This window comes from Gymnoscopelus microlampas (genome assembly GCF_963454915.1).
Source record: "Gymnoscopelus microlampas genome assembly, chromosome: 7".
Taxonomy (NCBI): domain Eukaryota; kingdom Metazoa; phylum Chordata; class Actinopteri; order Myctophiformes; family Myctophidae; genus Gymnoscopelus; species Gymnoscopelus microlampas.
In genome coordinates this window covers 14,775,394-14,798,862 of record NC_139944.1, presented here as the reverse complement: position 1 = coordinate 14,798,862, position 23,469 = coordinate 14,775,394, and the positions used below count along the sequence as shown (strand labels likewise).

The following is a 23,469-nucleotide window of genomic DNA, read 5'->3' as shown; positions in this document are numbered from 1 at the left end:
AGTTGATTAGTGAAGTGGACACACAGGTGAGTTGTTGTCAAGCAAAGCAGCGCTGATGAGGGAATGGAATCATAGAGTTATAATATCGAATGGAATGGAGGGAATGAGGTGAGATTGAGTGGCATGTGGGTCGAGTGGCCAGCCAGAGAAAACAATTACACAATTGTGTCACAAGTTACTGGCCTGCAGTTGTTTTAATGTTGAGACATTCCACTATGTGTCCACCAGATGTCGCAAATTCACCACTACATAATTTTCCAGTGCTAGTAGACCTACAGCAGCTGGTATTAGAGCCCCTGCCAGTACCTCAGGCACAGGGAAAAGAAAAGACACCTGTCCATCTTGATAGCTGCCCGGAAACCACCTACAGTATGTCACGTGTTTCATGACAAGCTAGGAGAGTAGTCTTTGTTCATTGAATAAAGGATGCTTTGCTGCCAAGAGCGCTGGTGCACTTGAAGAACAAAGTCACACTGTCTGCAACACATGGATAAATTTCAGTCAAAACAACATGAAGCTGTAGCAAGTAAGACACCTTTTGCACGTAGCACCCCAAAGGCTATAACTTAATTCAGATGAATCAATTTCTTCATAATTTTCTTATATGTTGTTGCAGGGGTGGTCAACCACTTTGAGATTGGAGTGATCAACATGTTGATTTGTTAGTTTTTTATATTATGACATTACTGTTTTACATTACATTATTATTAGGCCTACTACTTGTACTGACTGAATTCTATACTAATTCTCCTGGAAACGGTGCCCACAAAGTTGATGTTCTATTCTGATCTCAATAAATGGGGTGTTAAAATGATTATTGTTTTAAAACAAGTGTTAAATAGCTCTCTAGCCTATTCCTATAGCAATCATTAACAAATGGGTACTCTCTCCTGGATGAAATTGGCAACCTATCTGAAAACGTCAAGGCGCTGGAGAGAAGGGGAGCTATTTAACACAAAAAAAAACTATGTCCAATAACATAGTGGCATTCATCAATTGTATCATATACAGATATACAGTCTAAAATCTAACCTGTCAGGAAGCTAGGCCTGATGTCATCAGGTTAACAATAGAGATGCAAATCACCATTCACACCTGGCAGCAGGCTTCCTCTTTTCAAACGGTCACAATTCAGTTGCGATTCTGTCAAAACGGACACAAATCAATTCCTGTAAACAGGATTATGGAGGATTGTGGGCTGTACAGTGACAGCGCTGCTAGCACGGACGCCACTCCCTGACTGCTCACTTCATACAGAGTTTTATGCAAAGCTGTTAAATATTCTTTTGTGATTCATTCCAGGAAGTTCAGTAGTACCGGTGAATGTACAGGCACTCACGTCAGAAGTCTTCGATGTTACCGGCAAATATCTTGTCCTTTTCAAGAGCATTGTGTGTACAGGTACGTATTTTATATTTTAGTTTTGTTGACATATCTAGAGGTATGTTGACATTTGTGGAATGTATAATCTTAAGTATAGAATTTATTGAGTTTTCTCCATTTCATTCATGAATTGTATGCAAAGTAACAGGTGATCACAGTTTGTATCTTTTATTGTACTGTGTTCTTTTGAATTGCAAGACAATTATGTTTAAAGGAGCACATCACCCATTTTCAACATTATCTTCATATAATTGGTCCTCACTAATGCTCATTATAAGATGGTACAATTTACATAATATACACTATATGCAACTCATTAGTGGGCTGTGGACAGTGGTGGAAAAAGTATTAGTAATTCTTTACACAAGTAAAAGTATCAATACTGCAACGTATAAATACTCTGTTACAAGTAAAAGTCAGAAATTCAGAATTTACTTAAAAAGTTAGGTAAAAGTACAACAGTATTGGTATCAAAATGTACTGAAAGTACCAAAGTAGAAAGTACTCATTACGTAGAATGTCCCATTTCACAAGTTTTGTTTAGTGCGACGCATTGTGAGCTTGTAGATCTGCTATTTTCAAATGGCCGAAATGTGTAGGGCTGAAGTGGGTAATGTATCTTTTGTAATAATAATCAAAATCTACAAAGTTACTAGTAACTAAAGTTTTCAAATAATTGTAGTGGAGTAAAAGTATAATATTTGCCTCTAAGATGTAGTATAGTAGAAGTAAAAGTACTGCAAATTGGAAATACTCCAGTAAAGTAAAAAATACCTCAAAATTGTACTTAAGTAAACTAAGTAACTTGAATAAATGCTGAAAAGTTAGCGCGCTATAATAGAAGCCATTGTTTTTTGCATTAATAAAAAACAAAATAAAAAGTTCTCGTTTGAAAATGTGAAAATGTCCAAACCTGCCTATCGATAATGTCACAGGCAGGCAGGTTTCTGAAGGGTCCACAGCCCTCCTCTGAGACACAAGTAGACAAAAATGGTACCATATTATATTGAGCATTAGTGAGGACCAATTAAATGAAGATAGGTTGAAAATGGTCCCTTAAGATTATGACTGCTATCCTTTATGTGTTTGTTTTGCAGTTTCGCCCTTTTTAAAACTTCAAGATGGCCAGTAAACCTAAGATTACAGGTCGCCCACTCAAACTCAGATCAGCAGTGTGGAATCATTTTGAATTTGTGAAAGGGGATGATGGCAAGCCTGACGAAACACAAACAATTTGTCAGATTTGTGACAAAACAATTTCTCGGCCGAAAGGCAGCACTTCAGCTATGAGAGCACACCTCAAAACTCATCAAACTCATCTCAGTGGCGAACTAAAGAAACCCCACCAACAGGTACAGTAGCTTTTATGGGGGAGAAAAAAACGCAATGGGTTTGCGTCTTTGACAGCTTAACTGTAAATGATCGATATATTTTATTCAAGAAATAAACCATGTTTAATTAATGCTCATTCTTCATTAAAGAGATAAACTTACGTTAAAACGCGACAACTAAAATCTAGCCTCTGGAACGAAACTCCTCGAATGCATTAGCATAATTATGCTACCACCAATCTCTTAGGACTAGTTGCATCTGCATATTTGTTATTTCTCCTGAGTTTAGTGGCAGATGTGGAACAATTGATGGTGCAGTGTAACGTTTAGACTGTATTTCTTTGCACCATCAGTTGTTTAGACTCTAAATATTATCCTGTGCCACAACTTCTGCTACAACAGAAGAGCTGCCAGACAGGCTTTGGTTTGGCACCTGTAGCTCATGCCACAAATGCACCCCCCACCCCCCATTCCCCTATGTAAAATCTTGCCGATAATATCATTAGCATTGTGTAACTGCAATTTCAACTGATGTAACCCATTTTACAAAGTTGACTTTATTGTTCCCACGGGGATATTCCTTTCCAAGGCAATACGTATCAGACAACAGTACATACTGTACAATAGCACACAATAACGGCAGGTGACCTCTTCTGCAAGGCCTGTTTTTTAACCACATGAACCTTAATAGGTGAACATTCAATGAAACTGGTGAACAGCCACATGAACCCTAGTGTCCCTATTCTGGACCTGTCATAATAGATAAACATTTGGTGAAAATAGACAAACATTTGACAAAAATAGCATTTCTGCTAATTTAGCTTTTTGACGAACAACAAAGTAGGTTTAAGTGGTTACATTTACACAGACAATTGGTAGTTTAAATGTGTATTAAAATGCCATAGTATGTGTACAGTGATTGACAGCATGCACGAATAGGCGAACACGCATTGAACATGAAACCAATCACGTGAATGATGAAGCAACATAAACATATCTTCGCCTGTTAAGTTAACAGAAATCCATTTTCATATTATTCCTGACCATTTTTCATTAAAAAATATAGGCTATGTTATGCTTGAGTAACAAAGGATTGCAACATTGAAAGGTAAGGAGGGGAGTGAGTTTGAGCGAGAGGGGAGTGGAATATGCCATAAACCATTACAAAGGTCAGGTGACCAGTGATACATGTGTTAATGAATCACAGGTACACATGGAAGCAGGTGGTCTCTCCACCATTAAAATAATTTCATTTCATTTTATTTATTTCAATTATGCTTTACATGATCACATTATTATTATATTTTTTTCTACATATTCCATAAATGAAAAGGAGCAGTTATAAGATAATTCTTATTTATACCTGCCCCTTTCTACCATTAAAATCATCAAATAACTTCCTACCATTAAAATAATCATAAAGCAGCTGCATAGTGGTCCTTATTTACGTTGTGCGCACGCGCGCGTGTGTGCCTGTATAATTGTGTGTCTCTGCACAGTAATCTCACTACGTGTCAATTATTTTTAAGACAACTCCACCCCAAACTTTTCAAATCAGTCTCATGGTGGCGCTATACCAGGTCTCTTTACATTTTGGCCTTGAACCATGCATTTATGAAATGCTCAGTTAACATGTGTATTTACCTTCAGATTGAGGCCTCTACCAGTGATATTGATATGGAACCGATGCAAGGTAAAGACCCACGTTAACATTTTAATATAATATTAAAATATTAAAATATATAATATATGTATAAATGCATCCGTTTTCAGGAGAGCAGAATGCAATGCAACAAAAAGAACACCACGGCAATGCAACAATTGACGGTATACCTGCACAGATGCTCTCTTACAAGTTTAACAGTTTTTCCTCAACATCCAATAATAAAATGTTATGATAGATAATTTCAAGCACATTAGACAATATAATGCAATCAGTCTCTCAAGTTCAGTAACATGTCTGTCTATACTGTATAAAATGGCTCTGCTGTAGCTATCCATGTACTGCTTATTCAGGTTGAATTTAGTTCATTTCTTACTCTTACAGAAGCAGAATTTTCTAAGGTGAAGAATATCATGGAATGTGTTCAAGGTAAAATCAGTCGGAAGACAGAGCTCAACAAATTTCTAAAGTGAGTAGCCTACTAAAACGACTTTTTGTTAAACGACAGTCCATTGTCCAACTTTATTCTTATGCTAACAATTATTATTACATATTGTAACCATGTTGTTCTTTGCTATTTCACTTGTCTAGTAGTTATTCGTTATACCGGGTTTATACAACTGCTTGCGCACCAGAATAGTCCATATGGCATGTTACGTTTGTGATGCCCACCCCACTGTCCACTGTGTTTGTGACGCATTTGTGATGCCCACTTCTCCATATACTGTATGTGCATGTTATTTTTAATTGTGATGACAACCATCACAAGGCATGCTCATCACAATGTCCACCCACAAGGCAATTTTAATAGAAGGATCTATTGCTATTATACCCACACACACGTAACCATGTTTGTAAAGTTGTTGTTGTTGTTGTTGTTGTTGTTGTTGTTGTTGTTGTTTTTATCACAACAGGGGAAAGATTTGTGATTTAAAGGAGAGCAAAATGGAGCGGGTGGGTGTCTTTGGTAGAACAGGAGCTGGGAAAAGCTCCTTGATAAATGCCATTATCGGGGTGGAGGATCTCTTGCCTTCTGGAGGTGAAAGTGCTTGTACCTCAGTCATGATTCAAGTGCAGGCAAATATGAATCTGATAGACTCCAAATACATAGCAGAGATCGAGTTCATCTCAGCAAAGGTAAATTAACATGTTCTTGATATACGTAAAGCTATCTTATTGTGTGCAAAATGATGCAAAAGTGATGTTATATACTATTAATGAGATTTTATTAAATTGTTTAGGAATGGAAGGATGAGTTGGATTTTTATTTTTTGAAAAATCCTGATTCCGAGAACAATAAGGAAGGTGATTCTGACGATGATGATATTAAGGAAAAGATCTCAGCACTGTATCCAGAAGATGCTAAGAACTTAACAGTTCTTAAAGACGTGTACATGGACAAAAAGTATTTTAAAAAGATTCCAGAATTTCTTAAGTCCCAAAAGAAGACACTGAAATGTGACACAGTAAGTTAAGACAACATTTTTGATGTGAAATGTTGCAGGATAAGCTCCACTATCTGTCACTCAGGCTGAAGAATGATGTGTGTGAGAGAGAAAAAAACCCAGGTTGAAGTCGGTTAGCAGCAGGATAGAGTAGCACTGGAGAACAGACGAGTCAGAGAACAGACTACATAAAACAGTGCTCAAGTTTAAGTCTACTCTGATTTATTATTGGAAGTCACACATAGGTTACAGATGCATGTGTTCACAAAAAGAGTGTCACATTGGGTGGTACATACATGAATTCTCGGTAAACAGGCATACAGTATGTTGTCATACGTATAAGATCATGTATTCTTGGTAACCAAGGGTGTGTTTAGTTTCGGTTCTCGCTTCCGTCTCTGTTGCTTTTAGGCTCAATGGAAAGTACAAAAGGCCTGTGGTTAGTTTCACCACGGCGCATCAGTAGCACATCAGTAGCATACACACAAGTGGCAGTTAGGGTAAAGGTCAAATCCTATGTGCAGGTTGAGCAATGATCTAAAGATACATTCACCTAGGCCTCTCAAAAAGGGAACCATCCAGTATCGACTCTATTGTTCATTGGGAGGGAGGCACCACAGCAGCCAAATACACCTGCTCAAAATAATAAAGGGAACACTTTGATCCCTTAATTATTTGAGAAGTTTTTGTTAGCAGTATATGTACACAGTTCATGAAAACTCAAAATAATTAAGGGATCAAAGTGTTCCCTACATTTCTTTGAGCAGTATCATTGCAGTTTATCTGATTATAACATCTATACCTACTGGCTCTGATATCTAATCTCAATACCACTGTGGAAGATTAGATATGAATTAGTGTTAGCCTACTAGAGATCACATGTTAAGAGATAACATCTAGAGATCTAGATACGTTGCGCCAGTGATCCAAATGATATGGCCATATATGGAGATCTCCGTATCTGTCAGTCCTTATCCCTTTCATGTGCATAAATCGAGATCCCTGTTGTCATATATGGCCATATATGATGGAGATTGTAGATCTGCTATTTTCCAATGGCCAAAATGTATATAGTGGGCTGAAGTGGTTAATGTATGTTTTGTAAAATAATACAAATCTAAAGTAACTACTGTAGTAACTAAAGTTTTCAAATAAGTGTAGTGGAGTAAAAGTACAATGTGTGCCTCTGTTGGTATTGGAAATTGGAAATACTCAAGTAAAGTACAAATACCTCAAAATTGAACTTACGTACAGGACTTGAGTACATGTACTTAATTTCCACCACTGCCGTGTCCTAACCAGTTCCATAGACCAATGTCGAATTATTTAGGCAACAACTCCTCTGTCTGTCTGTGTGTCCAGTGAGTGCTTGGTACTGCTGAGCAGTAAGAGCAGATTACTAAAAAGGGGAGGGGCATGCATGAGGAAAAATAACAGATCTTCAAGCTAACAACGCGTCAAGTCGCGACACGTTGTTAGCTTGTAGATCTGTTCTGCAAAAGTGTGACGTAAATTGCGTCACACCACATCTGGCACTAGTGGGGAAATGTATTGCGCAATAATTGAGTTTCATAATTCAACTGTACATCATGTAAGTACAGTAACATGCAGAAAGCAGCTATTGTTATAGACTGAGTTATTTGGAGCATGCGTCTGCTGTGAGAGCCTAGCGAACACAGACTCCACACTCCATGGGTGTCCTCCTCCATTGTTGTAGACAGATGTTGTAGGTAGATACTCTGCTCTGGTATATATTTGTTCATTGCTAAAAATTAAGAAAATAAAAATAAGAGTTAATTCACCTGAATGTATGTTCCAGTCCTCAGAGCTCTCTGACAAAATTGCAAAGTATACAAGACGAGACAGTGAGGGAGAGACCGGATCGAACACAGGAACACGGTTTTGGCCACTAGTGAAGTGTGTTACCATTAAAATACCAAATGCCAGCGAACTTCTTCAGCATGTTGCACTTGTAGATCTCCCTGGAACTGGAGACTGTAACAAGAGCAGAGATGAAATGTGGAAAAGGGTAAGTTATTTACTAAAAATAAAAAAATTAACAACTTTTGAGCCCCTTTTAAGTTGAAACGTACAGGTTACACTTTTTTTACAGTATCGCTTTGTATAATATTCTAGAAGCCCTAACATCGTATTATGATTATAATGTATTACATTTAAATATAATATCTACTGTATATCTGTGTAAAAGGATTACATTATTTTCTTCTAGTTTGTAGGAGATTGTTCTGCTGTGTGGATTGTGAGTGACACAAGTCGAGCAGATTCAGAGAAGGAGCCATGGGAGATCTTAAACCAGACCATCAGTCTCATTGGAAATGGTGGAGAGTGTCGAACCATCAGTTTCATCTGCACCAAATGTGATGTTATTGATGGCAAATACAAGAAGTAAGATGTTATGACAGGACACGACAAACACATTTAGTTGATAGCACAAATAGCTGATTCATTGTTAAAGTTTCTTATGATGCTGCAGCAGACTTCCCTCATGATAGAAGTTTTGATCCCATCGCTGGAAATATTTTCACGGTGGAGATGTTTTCAATGTGTTTTCAGTGCTAAAGGTTCAAGATGAAAATTAATTTTAACATAATACAGTAGGATTGTACATTTTCTTCCAGGTTAAACAACAAGGAGAAACGTGATCATGTTTTGCAAAAAAACGAAAGAGTCAAGGAACAAGTGCGAAAGAAATTCGACAAAGAAAAGGGGGTCATCGAGGTACTGTATATTTTAAAGCCTTTTTCAGGCGGAGTTTTGTTAAGAAACTTAGAGCGAATGGGTGAAATGACAATAGCTGGAGAGGAATTGGCATGTTTTTCCCTGCATGTGTGCATGGGGACCAGGTGCCACACAGGCTCATGTCTGCTTCTGACAGCACACATGCATTGTTTTAACCCATTAAGACCGGGAAAGCATCTGTGTCACTTAGGCCTGACCTCGATTATTCGAATAGTCGTCTAATCAGTCGAGGGGAGTCTGAGTCGACTGCTAATCTCTTAGTTGAATTATAAAAAAATAAAAAAAGGGAATACATTATTCAAAAACTTTTTTTTTTCATTATTCGACTGAGAGATTGGCCTAACTTGTTATTTTAATTAACTAATATTTTGCCAAAAATAGGATATACATCATGATTTATTGGGAGAAACCAAGCATAAGTATATATATAAGTATATGTTAAGAGATTGGCAGTCGAATCAAACTGATTCGACTGCCAATCTCAGTCGAATCATGCCAATTAAAAAGAAAAAAAGAATCTAAATATATATATATATATATATTGGTGTTGCATTAGTCGACTATAGTAGTTGACTATAGGCAACATTTGGCCAATCAGATTGACTATAGAAATCCTTAGTCGGGGACAGGCCTAGTGTAATTTTTGATTTTAGCTATCTAATTTATATTGCAACATACGTTTTTCAAAACACATTTAGGATTTAGAACAGTGGTTCTCAAATAATATTTTTGAAATGTTTGGAAAAATATTGACATTTTTTAGAAAGGTTTTGAATAAATACAAATACAAATAATTTTGGGGGTCCTTGGCATGAAATAGTTTGAGAACTATTCTGATTTAAAAGGCATTTGTAGAATCGGCCTCAGCTCTTAATGGGTTGAATATGTTTACTGATGCATCAAAATATTATGATTTAAAATGCCCATTGTCCAACTCTATTTCACACACACACACACACACACACACACACACACACACACACACACACACACACACACACACACACACACACACACACGTGATTTTTTAATATTATCATTTAATTATTTTTCAGAAACATTTCAGTGGTGACAATGACTTTTTCAAAGTGTTCACAGTCACCTCTGAAGACGTAAACGAGTTAAAGTATCTGCAAGAAGGAGACACTGGTAGGACAGGACTTTACACTTTACAGATATGTTTAGTATGGATTTACCACATCTGCAGTTTGTATAGAAGTGAAAATAATGTATTTTCAATTGAAGCAAAACATACATTTTGTACAGTAGATTTGACTGCAAAATACGTGTATGCAAAACATTTCACAAATCTTTTTCCAGATATACCCAAACTTCAGAAATTTGTGAAACTTCTCAATGAACATCAATCAAAGACCAACTATTATGTCTCTGGAGCCTATGGAATACTTTCTCTGATGAAAGCAGCGAATACACCTGAAACGGTACGAACATGTAAGCACACACCGCAGGCAGGCAGGCAGGCAGGCAGGCAGGCATGTTTGTATTACTCTACTTGTGAGGACATCAACATTTTACGATAGCAATATTATGAATGCCATTTTCATTTAATCTTTTGGAATTATTTTTAACCCGGAAATCCGCGAATGGCAACAAACCGCTCCATTCCCATTGAAAAGTATTGGCAAAATCTGCTGGATAGGCAGAATTAAAGTTCGGTGTGACCGCACCCTGAAGCCAAAAAAGCAGATGTACAAGCTCACAAAGTGTCACTGTGCAACACCTGCATGCAACTAAGTATTAATCAGGGATAATATAATCTGAGTTCCCAGAAGTTTTCGCCAGCTCTGGCGAGGAACTTCTGGGCCAGAGCCCTGGTATTTGTGGACGGGATGTAACTTACGCTCAGAATCTGAGCGGACACGCCTCTTACCGGTCTGAGAGCTGTGCAACTCGTCTAAAAAGTCCGACGAGAGGCAAACAGCAGTACACAACAATGGCGGCCGCAATTTCTCAATGGGAAATTGCTTCCCGTCGATCCTATTTACATGCAACACCCACTGCATGTGGATCCCGCCCCCTTTTCTTCATTGGCTGTTGATTTGAATCACAACGCAGTGGCCGCGCCCCTGCTGTCCAAGCTCCGACGCAATGCCTCCCAGACTAGGGATAATAAGGACCAGGAAAATGGTCTTCACACTAGTCTCTTTCTCAAATGCCGCTATACTTGTGGGGACATTTGGGCCCTCAAGTCATACACACACGCACACACACACACACACACACACACACACACACACACACACACACACACACACACACACACACGTAGAGCCCTGCACGGGCCGAGAATGTGGGCCCGAGCCCGGCCCTGGCCCGTGGTATTCAGCCCGGCCCGGCCCCTGGCCCGATAGGTGGCGCAATTTTACAGTCCGAGCCCGGCCCTGGCCCGTGGTATTCAGCCCGGCCCGGCCCGTGGCCCGATTGGTTGCGCAATTTTACAGTCCGAGCCCGGCCTGAAGTCCGAGACCTTTTTTATTAATGAATTATTTTCGAGCGTGCGCGCAGCGCAGCTGCAGCTGCTCTCGCGCTCTGATAAAAACAACCCCACAAGAAGTCAAGAACACACACACACACACACACACACACACTATATAAAAAGTACTTGTAGTAGCCTAGTTGTAGTTTTATTAAACGTAACTACTACTATTAAAGGGACATTTCACCCCTGGAAGAAACTGACCCAATGGTAATGAAGTTTAGGACTCAATTATTATTATTTTTGTGTATGATCTGTGTTTTGAGATATCTAGTAATCTTCGAACATCTCGTGACGTTATTTACGTCACGAGATGTTATGTCATTCCTTTTCCGCACTACATGTTGTCTCGTCGCGTCTCACACAGACCAGCTCCAAAGACCGCCCCAATGGGGTGTCCCCACACGGCCACTCGGCCAGTCACTCCCATTAGCTGCGCCCAGCGGACAAAACCCCCTTGCAGAGTGAGACTTTACCTGAGTTATCTTCTGATAGTTGTACTTGAATGTTGACATGAAATAATAATCCTTTGTAGTGTTTCATAAGCGCAAGCGTGAAAAAAAAAAGCCAGCGTGTAATGGCAGCGCTGGTAAACAAACCGTCGCGAAAGGCTAGGATAAAAACACCAAGGATTCGACAGTGATGTCACTACTATGCGACACGGAAGTAGAACTGCATGAAGATAGCAAGGATTTGTCAGTGATATGACATCACTAACGAATCCTTGGACATATATGTAACTAGATGAACGTGTGCGTTCTTAAGTCAGTGTTGCCAGATATTGTGAGAGAATTAAGCAACCAGGTCTATGAAAACAAACCCAAAAGAAGATAACTAGGCCAAGAGCACTTTACCTAGACATGGGATATTATATATTTGAAAATTGCCGATCTACAAGCTCACAACGCTTCGCGACCCATTGTGAGCTTGTAGATCTGCTATTTACAAATAAATCTTGAGGGGGAAAAAGTGCAAAATGTGGAATATTTTTGACACACACATATTTGTTAGGGGCTCCCTGGCACAAATTATAATTTCAGATGGGGGACTGTGGAAAAATACATGAACATGTTTGAGAACCACTGGTTTAAACAACAATCAAAACATTTGGAAACAAGCCTAAATATCAACTACATTTTAGAAAGAAGCCGCTTATAATAAGCAGACATGGCAACACTGCCATGCTGTTTCAACGTTGTTGTTGGAGATCCCACCCACACCGAACCTCCCCTGCCACAGGGAGGGGCAGTGCACCAAAAGCATTATGGTCATTGTAGTAATAAGCAGTCCAGTCAAAACCTAGTCAAACACACAGATTTCATTATTTTTCTGGCCATAGGGTGCAAATTTTAAATTGTGCTACTGTTATCTACTACAAATACTATTACCATTGAGTGATTGCAGTTTCTTCCAGGGGTGAAATGCTCCTTTAAGGTGCTTGGAGCTCCGGCCGCGAGCCAACTTTTCCTTCATCTTCTGCTTGTCCATCGTTCACTATGTGTGGCTTTTGGTGTGTGTGTTTGTGTCGGTGTTGTTGTCACGTGACTAGCAGCGTGCTGTGCAGCAGGCAGCGCAGTGAGAGACTCGCACAACCATGATGCGGATCACTATACCGGGGTTTCGCGAGCGGCCGATCATGTTCAATGTTCAATCATCAATTATCTGCGCAAAATGTTCTGTGAGCCCGAGCCCGGCCCTAGGCCCGTTTGTCAAATACAGAATCAGCCCGAGCCCGGCCCTGGGCCCGTTTGTAATCGGGCCGAGCCCGGCCCTGGGCCCGTTTGTCAAATACAGAATCAGCCCAAGCCCGGCCCGTTTTGGCGGGCCGGGCCGGGCCATGGGCGGGCTCTGGCGGGCCTGCAGGACTCACACACACACACACACACACACACACACACACACACACACACACACACACACACACACACACACACACACACACACACACAATTTAGGTGATATTGTACTACATTTTGGTTATTGTTCTGAGTGCCACATTTTTATCTTAGGGTTCCCTCTTAGTGGACGTGTGCAACCGGGAAACAAGACTTCAGGATTGGATTGAAGTCGATCAAGCCATAATGAAGTGTAAAGAGGCTTTGGAAACATGCCTTGATGAAGGGGTTCGACTGTCACTAAAATCATGTGAGAGCATCTTGAAGGATGTCACGGTGAGTAAAGTGTTTCATCTCTTTTCAACCCAGATCTTTCCATAACCTGAAACTCTGAGTGTTTGTTCAGTAACAGGGGTCTCTCTGTCTCTCCAGCTCTTTAATACACAGAAAATGTGCAGGTGGGTTGCCAATTTCAGCCAATCAGGAGGTATTACCCATTTATCAGCTTTAATGTAGTGTTCCAGTTCCAATTTTGTCTACTCATTTCTTTGTGTCATTTAACTTGTTCATCCTGTTATCCTATGTGAGTTCTCTCTCCTGTTTGGATAAAATTGGTATCCTGGCCTGAAAATGTGAAAGACCTGGAGTGACAGGGACACCCCTGTTACTGAACAAACACTCTATAGCAATGACTAATATCAGAATATAGAGCTATTTAACACTTATTTTAGCAAAATAGTTTCACTTACCCTACCTTTAAAAATAGAACTAACTAGAAAAAGTGCTCCTCGGAGCACAGGTCTCCGCCAGGTCAGGTAGGTTATTGTGGGCCAGCAATTTTGGGAATTTGCCAATCAGGCTGGAATGTGAAAAATCGGATGGATCGGACGGATCCGTCTTGATGACTTCACTAAAGAGATAATATGTACCGATTTGCATGATGTTTAGGCAACATTTGCAAGAGTAAAATAAAGAAAATGTTTTGCAAAAATCGGCCTTTTACATAAGTCGGCCTCCTGGTGGCACTAGGCAGATGTGAAAAATGCAGGGCAAAGGTTGCTCCTTGACCTCTAGGGAGTGCAACATACAAAGTTTTTGCACAGATCGGTGCAGTTATAGGTAAAAACACGAATTGGCCTGTTATAGCGACACCATGAGGCTGATTTGAACATTTTGAATTGCCATTTCCTCCTCGGCCTAGCGGGAATGTGCGTGCAAAATTTCACGGAAATTGCATGCTGTGTTCATGATTTGAGGCATTTTGTTCTAAACGGACCAATCCAGCAAACTTTCAAAGCCATTCTTAGCCAATCAGGATGGAATATGAAAAATCTGAAAGACCCGTTTCGTTTAATGACTATAGAGATATTGTGTACCGATTTGCGTGATGTTTGGACAACATCTGTAGGAGTACTGTCAAAAAAAGTGTTTTGCAAAAAGCGGCTTCCTGGTGGGGGAAATTAGCTGTTCACAGACAGACACACACGGACACGGACGGACAGGGTGCAAAGCATACTCACCCTCATTTATCAACGCGGTGTAAACCAAATAATGGGCGTACGGCGAGGTCACCACAACTTTCAGCATTTATCAATATATCCTGACTTTGGCTTCAGCGTACCGCCCACTCAAATCTCACGTCAGGTCGCGAGCAGTTGTTGACTTTGGCTGCACCCGTTTGTTCCATCTTGGACCTGCGGAGCAGCATTGTCTGACTGTCTGACAGGCATCTGGACACATGTATCCACTCCAAAATGTATATCTAACACAATAATAAATAATCCCTGTGAAAAGATAACGTTTTATAAACTCATTTAAACAAACTGCTTTAACAGTCATTCGGTTAAGCTTGCAGATCTGGCTGCAATGGCTATTTGAAAACAGCAGATCTACAAGCTCAACGCGTCGCATCGCGACGTGTTGTGAGCTTGTAGATCTGCTATTTTCAAAATATACGAGCGATTATGTGAGAGCATTTTCGGGAGTCGGGACTGGCGTGGAGTTATACAACCTGGGCTGGGTTGAGGATATAAACCCGACCCTCCAAACCTTTGACCAGCGCAGGTTATTCTTCATGCTGTGGATTCACAGCATGAAGAATTCATCAATGATCACTATTTCTCATTTAACGTGGCGTCACGGCAGCCCGTGACTCAAGGGGGAATACATGATTGCTTTCTTTTAGTGTAAACTACAACAACGCGGACTGCTCGTAATGGTTTAAATTAATATACAAACGCATGGTATGATTTATGACGATGAGATTAGTGTCATTCATGTAGGCTACTTGACAAAGATTGCACCATCACGGAATACATGAAAAACTGCTATTTCCACAGAGTGCCAATGCTACACTTGGGCTTGCAAGTAGGTGTGTGTGTGGCAGGGAGGAGAGCGGGGGAAACTCCTTTATTGGCTTTCCATGCGTTGTTTGGTCGTATTCTGGTTCTTCATGTCGTATAATCGAATATTAAAGGGCGTGTTATTTAAATGACGCTCGGTTTCAGCCGTGACATTTATCAAGGCTCCGACCAAATGTACACTAGGATTGGCTGTAGTATAGGATCGCTTCATAAATGTGACTAGGACGTTGGTGTATGGCCGAATTTATGGAAAAATATAAGCCGTGTTTTACACTCCATTGATAAATGAGGGCCACTCTTGCCATGCCTTTCGGCCTGGCGGAGACAATAAAAAAGAGCAGGGCCCAAATTAGGTTCATGTGTTCATGTTTATGTGAAACCCAGCCGTAATGTAAGGAAGCAAAATCCAGAACCTGTGAAATATGTTATACAGCACGTCATGGTTCACTTGGTTGTTGTAGTTGAAAAGAGCCATATTATGTGAATAATATCTGTACCAAAATATGACTGCCTTATAAATGCAATCTTCTCAATTATTTCAGGAAGGAAAAACTGTACATCATTCAATGTTGAAGTCTTTAGTTCAGAACAATGGCATTTACAAAAAAACAAAAAACAGAAGAAAGACTGAAGTGAATCTCAATGAGAGATTATCTAAACACATGAGAGAAACTATTGATCAAGAGTTCAGCAAGACCTTCCCGTGAGTACCTACTGTCAGTAGGCATTAAATAATTTCTTCCAGCATTATTGGGGAGTGGGTCTAAAAGGGCCTCTTTAACTGAATGTAGATCATATATTTCAGGAATGGAAGACCTGGACCCATCAAAGAAGCCATCAATAAATTCACACTTTTACAGACAGACAGCCTCAGTGACAAGCACGAAGGGAGCCTTGCATTGCAAATGACATTTCTAAAGACAGAGGTATAATTACAGCTCATTTTGAAGGTCTTCTTCTCTGAAGTATAGAAAGACACACAGAAGTTTTTATTTTTTTCACTATGACAATAATTGTTCTATAGGCAGAATATGTAATGCTTATGAATTGCTTATTCATTTTTAAGTTATTTTTAACAGGAGGAGAAATTAAATAAAAAACTTGCCAATGTCATCTGTAAAGAAAAGAAAAACATCTACTTCAGTCTAACAAAGTCAATCAAGGAATCAATGCAGCCATGTTACAACAGTAAGTAACAAGCATGCCTCCTACATGTGTATGACCTTTTGATTGAGCATATTCCTATGGCACTTAGGTCTTGTGACCGAAACGTTTGTCCTATCACTTTGCACTAGAGCGATTTTGGCTTGAGCATGTAAAAAGATCTAAGAAAAGTTTGTCTGTCTCTGTCTAAGAAATCATCCTTAAATTGTTTGTGGTATGCAAGTCCTTCACCTCTTCAGCATACCAATGTGATCAAAATTAAATTTGTTTTCTATTTGCTATACTATAGAAGCAGCAGAGCTCAGTGGCAAAGGCATGCTGGAAGACATGAGGAAAAAGATGCTTGAGCATCTTAACACATCAAAATCCACCATGTTTGTAAATGCTAAGGATTGCATGCTGGATCTAGTGGAGAGTCTGAAGGTTTGTCTAACACTCGTATACAGTATATCTTGGACACAGACCAAATTCCATTAGACATTTCTTATGCTATATGCTCAAGAACGAATGAACAGTGAGCTTCAAACACTGGGTCTCGTTGTTGATCACAAATAGCAATCAAAATACTCTCTCTCTTCATGGTTCATGTTCACGTTTTCCATTCAACATGAGCATTGTTGTAGGATTGTCTAGGACTGCCTTGCGCCTGCCATAGCTCGGTGTGCTCTCTTACTACTGTGTGTCCATGTGGGAACTTGGAATTGAAGTTCCCACATATGTAAATATAAATATTCTGATATTCTCATTCTGGCACTGAGCAGTTCATCTTCATTCTAGGATACATTGTTGGAAACATTACAAGAATATATGCTGACATCCATTGACCGGTCACTCAAGACAAATGACCACTCTGTCCCAGGTAACGATAAGATTTCACAATCAACCAGTCGTGTATATTGAAATTTACAAGTGATGTGACAAAACAAGTTAATTTGGATATTGCAGTCACTAGTGAAATACATTTCAATCAATGATGTTTCAGATGTCACTGAGCAGTATGAAGAAGTGAAGAAAATATATGATAAACTGAAGGGCTCCAGCAGAAGTAGTGCAAACACAGGGTGAATTATTTAAAATCAATAAATGTTAATTCATAATTCATTCATTCATTTGTCGAGGATTAATGACTGTTTCTGTATCAGATAAGATATGTAATATTTCTATATATTTTATGTATTTTTATATTATGACAACGTAATCCATGAGACAGACAATTCCTTTAAAGCAAGCCAAAGTAGAACTGACTTTGACTTCAGCTGTTAAGATCAGACATGTTAACAAGCAGCTTTACTGTATGATTTTCAGCATTAAGGAGAGCACAGACAGTCCCTCTCCCAGCTGTATGTCTATGAAGACTGACAAGTTAAAAAAACAGACTTGGTCTCCTGTTCTGAGGTGAGGAAGCTTGGTCTTTATCACTGAATGGTTTAACTTTAGAATATTGTTGCCGTATGGCGGAAATGTTCAGATCCTTTACTTTTCATGAAATTGGGGGGGGGAAAGAACTAAATGTAAATGGAACCAACGTAGGCCTAGTTATTATATAGTTTACTTTCACTTAACATTTAAAGCCAATCTACAAGCTTGCGAGGGGTAACGACATTGTGAGGTTGTAGATACGCTATTTTTGCTAAATTGCATGACACTTTTCAATGACGAAGTAGGGCATTCATTTACAAAAAAATAATAAAAAAATATGGAGTTAGAAGGTTTCTACTCAACATTGCCCATCTCTCTCTCCATCTATTATTCACTCTCACCCTGTTTATAACACCCCCCTCAGCTCCAATGAGTTAATCTCCAATGTACTGCAGCATATCCGGTGCTGTAAGTGTTCTTCCATAATGACGGACCCTGTCGCCATTCCCTGTGGACACAGTTACTGTGAGCGTTGCATCAATACATACTGGGCAGAGCCAAGCCCCACATCAGGAGACTACGTGTGTCCCCTCACTCCCCTGTGTAAGAAGAGGTACCCTGTCCGTCCTGAGCTCACTGTTAATGAAGCCTTGTCCTCGGTGCTGAAAGTTCTCCAGCAGACAGACTGTTCCACTCTCACACAGACAGGATCTGGGGATGAAAAGATGGAAGAGGTGAGAAGAAAGTTTGCACATAGACGTCTAGTTATTAGAACATTAATGTCTGCTGTGAAACAGTTTATTTTTATTGTTTATATACTATTATATACTATACCAGCAATTCTCAACCTGTGGAACGGGACCTACTGGTGGGCCGTGAGGATATTACAAATGGGCCCCCAAATAATTATTCAAAACACAAAGATTTTAATATATATAACAGTAATATAAAAACAAATCATGTAAAAAGAGAAATCATCTTTCTTTAAAACATTGAAAAACAAGTGTTCATTGTGATACCGATAAATAGGAACATAGGTTAGTGCCATCGATCCAAGTCAGAACACAACCGATCATTCAAATAAACATGTTCTGAAAATGCACATGGCCCACCCATCTGACCACCAGCAAAATGTCTTTTAGGTCCTTTTTATTTAGCATTTTGGCAGAGCCTTCCTCCACATGCCGCACATGCCGTGCCCGTGCAGCACCCAAATGCTGGTGATGTTTGTGCTTTTTGGTAGAGCTAGCCTATCCTTTTGATCAAATCCATGTATGTGAAATTTAGATCAAATGCATAAATAAATAACCTTGGTAATCATAATTCATAAAAGGAACCAAGTAGAGAATCTGAAGAGCATCAGGGGAGTGCATGTAAGAGGAGGAAGATGGCTGGTGAAGAGGAGGATGAGATGTTCCAACATAGCAGCGAGCTGGAGCAGTCTGCCCGGAACACAGAAGCAGAACCCCAACAGGAGAAACACGATCTCAGAAAACAGCCAGACGTTGTTTCTGAACAGATTAAAGGTGATATTGATAAAACATTTATGGATGTTAATGATAATAATAATAATAATAACACCTCCCCCTACCCCATCCATCATGTAACAAATAGCCTCAGACAAAGACTCCTGCATGAGAGGCTGCCAGAGTTAGTAACTTGAATTCCTATCTGTCCTGCAGTGTCATCAAGTCAGTATGAAAACCTCAGCGGAGGAGCCATTGAGATGGTCAGCCCTGCCAGCTCCCCAGTGCAACCACAACAGGACAAACCAGGAGACAGACGCCCACAGGCAAAAGGTGAGAACACAAAGACCAAAGTGTGTGTGTGTGCGTGCGTGCGTGCGTGCGTGCGTGCATGCGTGCGTGTTCTCTCCTGATGAAATTGGCAACCCACTATAAAATGAATGTTCTATTTATTAAAGAGCTGCGAGACGGGTAGACCCCTGAACAAACACTCTCAATAATTACAATCAAAATATAGAGGTTAACTTTTCACGTTAACCTCTATATTTGGTTAAAACGTTTCGTTTTAACCAAAAAATATCACTTACACTACCTCTAATGTCAATGTATATTATATTATGAGATGATAGTCCTACAATCAAACTTCCATACTGTACATGAAACCGTTTCTTGCCAGCTGTTCTTCACACTATGTTTATAGTCTGTAAACATTGAACCATTTTAATGTCAATATACGTTATGCTTATCTTGCTATCTTGAAACACATGCAGCGTACATTGACAGCCATACAGTTTTACATTGTTGGCTTGTTGTAAACAGTATAGGAACCAACAACTAGTAGACTATACCAAAGCCTACATCAAATTCCAAATACTAAGATACGCCTAAACAAATACTTGATAATATTCCAGTAACTGAGGGATGTAAAGTCGCATTTTAAAATATTGAATGTTCAGAAACATGTTAAAAAAAAAAAAAAATTTCACCCACAGAGACAGTCTCACCCACACTAACATTTTCATTCCCCCTAGCTTCATCGAAGCACTTTGTTGACCAACACCGGCGTAAACTGATTGAGAGTGTGACCAATGTCGAATCCATCCTGGAAGTGCTTCGTGAGGAAGGTGTCATCACTCAAGACGCCTACAATAAAGTGGCGTCTAAAGCCACCAACCAGGAAAAGATGAGAGAACTCTATCCACACCTGAAAACCCAAAAAGCCAAAGTTGTTTTCTGCAACGGTCTTCGGGAGTATGAGAAAGATCTTCTGAAGGAGCTGGAGTAAATGTCATTGGCCGGGTTTCCCAAACGAATTTAAAGATCATGCGTAGCCTAGAAGCTGCGTGCAGCTGCGCAGTAGCAACCCCGCTGCGCCCTATCTTCGTTAGTATCAGCTGTGTGTACCCAACGTGCCGTCTAAACTGGCTTCTGGAGACAGCATTGCCGCAGGTTCTCAAGCGCACGGTGTTAACGTCTGTGCTAAAACTACACTCCGGAGGCAGCATGCACGTAAAGAGCTCCTGGACGTAAGCCTACGTCAACTACGTAGTGCTGTCCTACTATTATAGTTTAAACACCCTTTGCATACATATATATATATATACAGAATTTTGCGAATATACAAAGATAAAGTCGCACCTTTATCTAAATTACCTTTATATGTATTGGACACTTACATTTGTTTAGGTACATTCTGTAATGTATTAAAATGCATTTTAAGGTGACATTTCAATGATCTTAAATGAACACGGCGGCCATTGTTCGCCGTTCAAAAAAATTCAGAGGATAGAGGGGGCGTCCCCCTGCATGATTGACAGCTTTTAGCACCAATGGGGGGAATTTACTTTAGGAAAGTTTAGGAATATATATATATATATATATATATATATATATATAGATACAGATATATATAGATATATAGATATATATATAACGGCGCGTAACGGGCGACGCCTCCCCAAAAAAACTGACATACATACAACAAACACACTGCGACATGCCGTGTTGATATAACTTGCAGATCTGTTATTTTGGGGCGAGCGGCTGTTAGGTAGGCCCCACACTCAAATTAGCGAGAAATGGCGTGCAAAACACCTAACAATCGGGCTCAGTCTTATTGGCATGACTGGTAACGCGTTGGGATGGCGAGTGGGAACTTCGGGTTCGATCCCAACCCACTGCTTCCACTACATATGCATGAACCCGGCGTTGATAAATTATAGCATGTTCCGATAAAAATGCTGTCGGTGACAGAGCCAATTGTCAGATGTCCTGAAGCAGTGTGCTGCCCTGTCAGTCAGTATTTTATTTTGTTGTTTAGCACCCCCTGTGTGTTAGTTTGTGTAACTGCATGTAACTGATTGTAAAGGTCAGGCTGCCCTGTAAGGTGTAATTGATGATGTCACCATGACCTAGCAATCATTATGATCAGAGCACTCCAACAGGTGCGTCTAATAAGTTTGATTAGAGACTGCTGACTAGTCTAACAAAGTGCAGAGCTGTTCAGTTCTACTTGTACCAAGCCCAGAGAAGGATGTGCCTTTCTTCTCTCTTCTTTTTATGTTCAGTTCTTTGAAAGCATCGTTGGTAAGAGTTAAAAAGACTTTGACTTTTGTTTATGCATGTTCTTACAATTAAGAGACATTTGTTCAGTTCATGTGTGGATTTAATACAGACACTGTATTCATTTTTGGGCAATATGTTTGTACCTGCTTGTGTTAAGAATGTGTGCTGATACATTGTAGTTTGCAACATTATACTTACCTTAGTCTTTGTTTATGGAACATTTGGAAGCTTTGTGTAACTTTTGGATCGTTTGTGTGATATATTCATGCTTACCTTGTACTAGCATTTATGTGATTTATGCACATGACTGACATGTGACTGTATGTATGTTTTCTTTCTGTCAGTTTTACCCTACTGCCAGTTGCTACAGTAAAGATCCTCAACTGGAACGTCTTTGTCTGTGTGGTAATTGGAGATGGAGTTTATCTACCTGTCGGTTCACGCAAGGCGTGTGAAGGTTACAGGACAAGCAGTCCACTGTAAATACAACGTTTGAATAATATATTTATGCATTAAATTACTTCTACAAGCTTATGAGGCGTTGTGAGATTGTAGATCTGCTATTTTCAAAAGATTTTTTAACCATTCACAGCTGTCACTTTGTGAGAGGAACTGCACTTTCATCATAAAGTTTAACTATAAAACTTCGAAATTAAGGAAACATATTTAGCTCAGCATCATTTATATACCTTTAGTTAACTTGGCATATGCTTAATATTTTTATTAGATGATCGGATCATCCGTGAGAGTACGATTTGTAAACTTCGGGTTCATGCATAGAGGACGAAGCACTGCAGCCGCTCGCCCTAACAGATCTGCAAGCTATCGACACGGCATGTGCGTTGACAGCTTGTATGTCTGGTTTTTTTTGGGGCACGTTACGCACCGGCCCGGCCGTAATGTATATATATATATATATATATATATATATATATATATATATATATACATACACACGTGTGTGTGTGTGTGTGTGTGTGTGTGTCGGTCTTTTCATAGATCTATTTCGCTACGATGGGTACAAACTGCTACAAACTGCTGCGTTGAACAGCACTCGAGGCTACGTCTCTCGGGGGCGTGGCTGGGGGGTAGGCTGCGTGCATGCTGATGGCAGAATGTAGTTTTAGCACACACGTAACTCCGTGCACTGGAGAACCTACGACTATGGTGTCTCGTGAAGCCAGTTTAGATGGCACGTTGCCAGGTTACAACCATCTGCTACTAATGAGGGAGCGTAGGTTTGCTGTGTAGGAGGCCCTTACGCAAACTGAGTAGGCTGCGCATGACCTGAAATCTACGTGGCTGCTGAGGGCATGACCTGAAATCTACGTGCCTGCTAACGCCTGTGACGACACACGTTAGACCCGTCGTAGGACCTGCGCAGCATCTCTACGAAGCATCTCTACGAAGCTGTTTGGGAAACCCGGCCATTTACATTTCAGGCCAAACATTCTATTAAGACAATGTATCTTTTCAGGCCATGATGCTTTCATTGTTATGTATCATTATCATGTAACATTTCAGGCCAAACATTCTATTAAGACAATGTATCTTTTCAGGCCATGATGCTTTCATTGTTATGTATCATTATCATGTATCCTCTTTCTATTTACAAGAGCTCTACATTTTAATTCCATT

At 39.9% G+C, this 23,469-nt stretch overlaps 1 protein-coding gene across 4 annotated transcripts in view; it reads left to right on the top strand.

Annotated features, from left to right (window-relative positions):
• LOC311049235 (nuclear GTPase SLIP-GC-like) overlaps positions 1–22,212 on the top strand; it is a 55,282-nt gene extending 33,070 nt beyond the window's left edge. The window contains exons 1-25 of one of the 4 annotated variants that reach the window (XM_084062734.1): positions 461–526; positions 1,303–1,401; positions 2,481–2,735; positions 4,365–4,407; positions 4,488–4,541; positions 4,762–4,846; positions 5,292–5,514; positions 5,619–5,843; positions 7,642–7,851; positions 8,053–8,228; positions 8,462–8,561; positions 9,638–9,731; positions 9,903–10,024; positions 13,089–13,250; positions 15,820–15,980; positions 16,083–16,203; positions 16,357–16,465; positions 16,731–16,864; positions 17,219–17,300; positions 17,424–17,502; positions 17,747–17,836; positions 18,225–18,534; positions 19,134–19,326; positions 19,483–19,599; positions 20,298–22,212. In XM_084062734.1, the coding sequence (XP_083918860.1) occupies positions 2,505–2,735; positions 4,365–4,407; positions 4,488–4,541; positions 4,762–4,846; positions 5,292–5,514; positions 5,619–5,843; positions 7,642–7,851; positions 8,053–8,228; positions 8,462–8,561; positions 9,638–9,731; positions 9,903–10,024; positions 13,089–13,250; positions 15,820–15,980; positions 16,083–16,203; positions 16,357–16,465; positions 16,731–16,864; positions 17,219–17,300; positions 17,424–17,502; positions 17,747–17,836; positions 18,225–18,534; positions 19,134–19,326; positions 19,483–19,599; positions 20,298–20,551 (3,375 nt within the window). In that variant the 5' untranslated portion in view covers positions 461–526; positions 1,303–1,401; positions 2,481–2,504 and the 3' untranslated portion in view covers positions 20,552–22,212. Of the gene's footprint in view, positions 1–460; positions 527–1,280; positions 1,402–2,480; positions 2,736–4,364; positions 4,408–4,487; positions 4,542–4,761; positions 4,847–5,291; positions 5,515–5,618; positions 5,844–7,641; positions 7,852–8,052; positions 8,229–8,461; positions 8,562–9,637; positions 9,732–9,902; positions 10,025–13,088; positions 13,251–15,819; positions 15,981–16,082; positions 16,204–16,356; positions 16,466–16,730; positions 16,865–17,218; positions 17,301–17,423; positions 17,503–17,746; positions 17,837–18,224; positions 18,535–19,133; positions 19,327–19,482; positions 19,600–20,297 lie in introns of those variants that run through there. The other 3 variants (XM_084062735.1, XM_084062733.1, XM_084062732.1) reach the window with 3 other exon arrangements.
• The last annotated feature ends 1,257 nt before the right edge of the window (positions 22,213–23,469 follow it).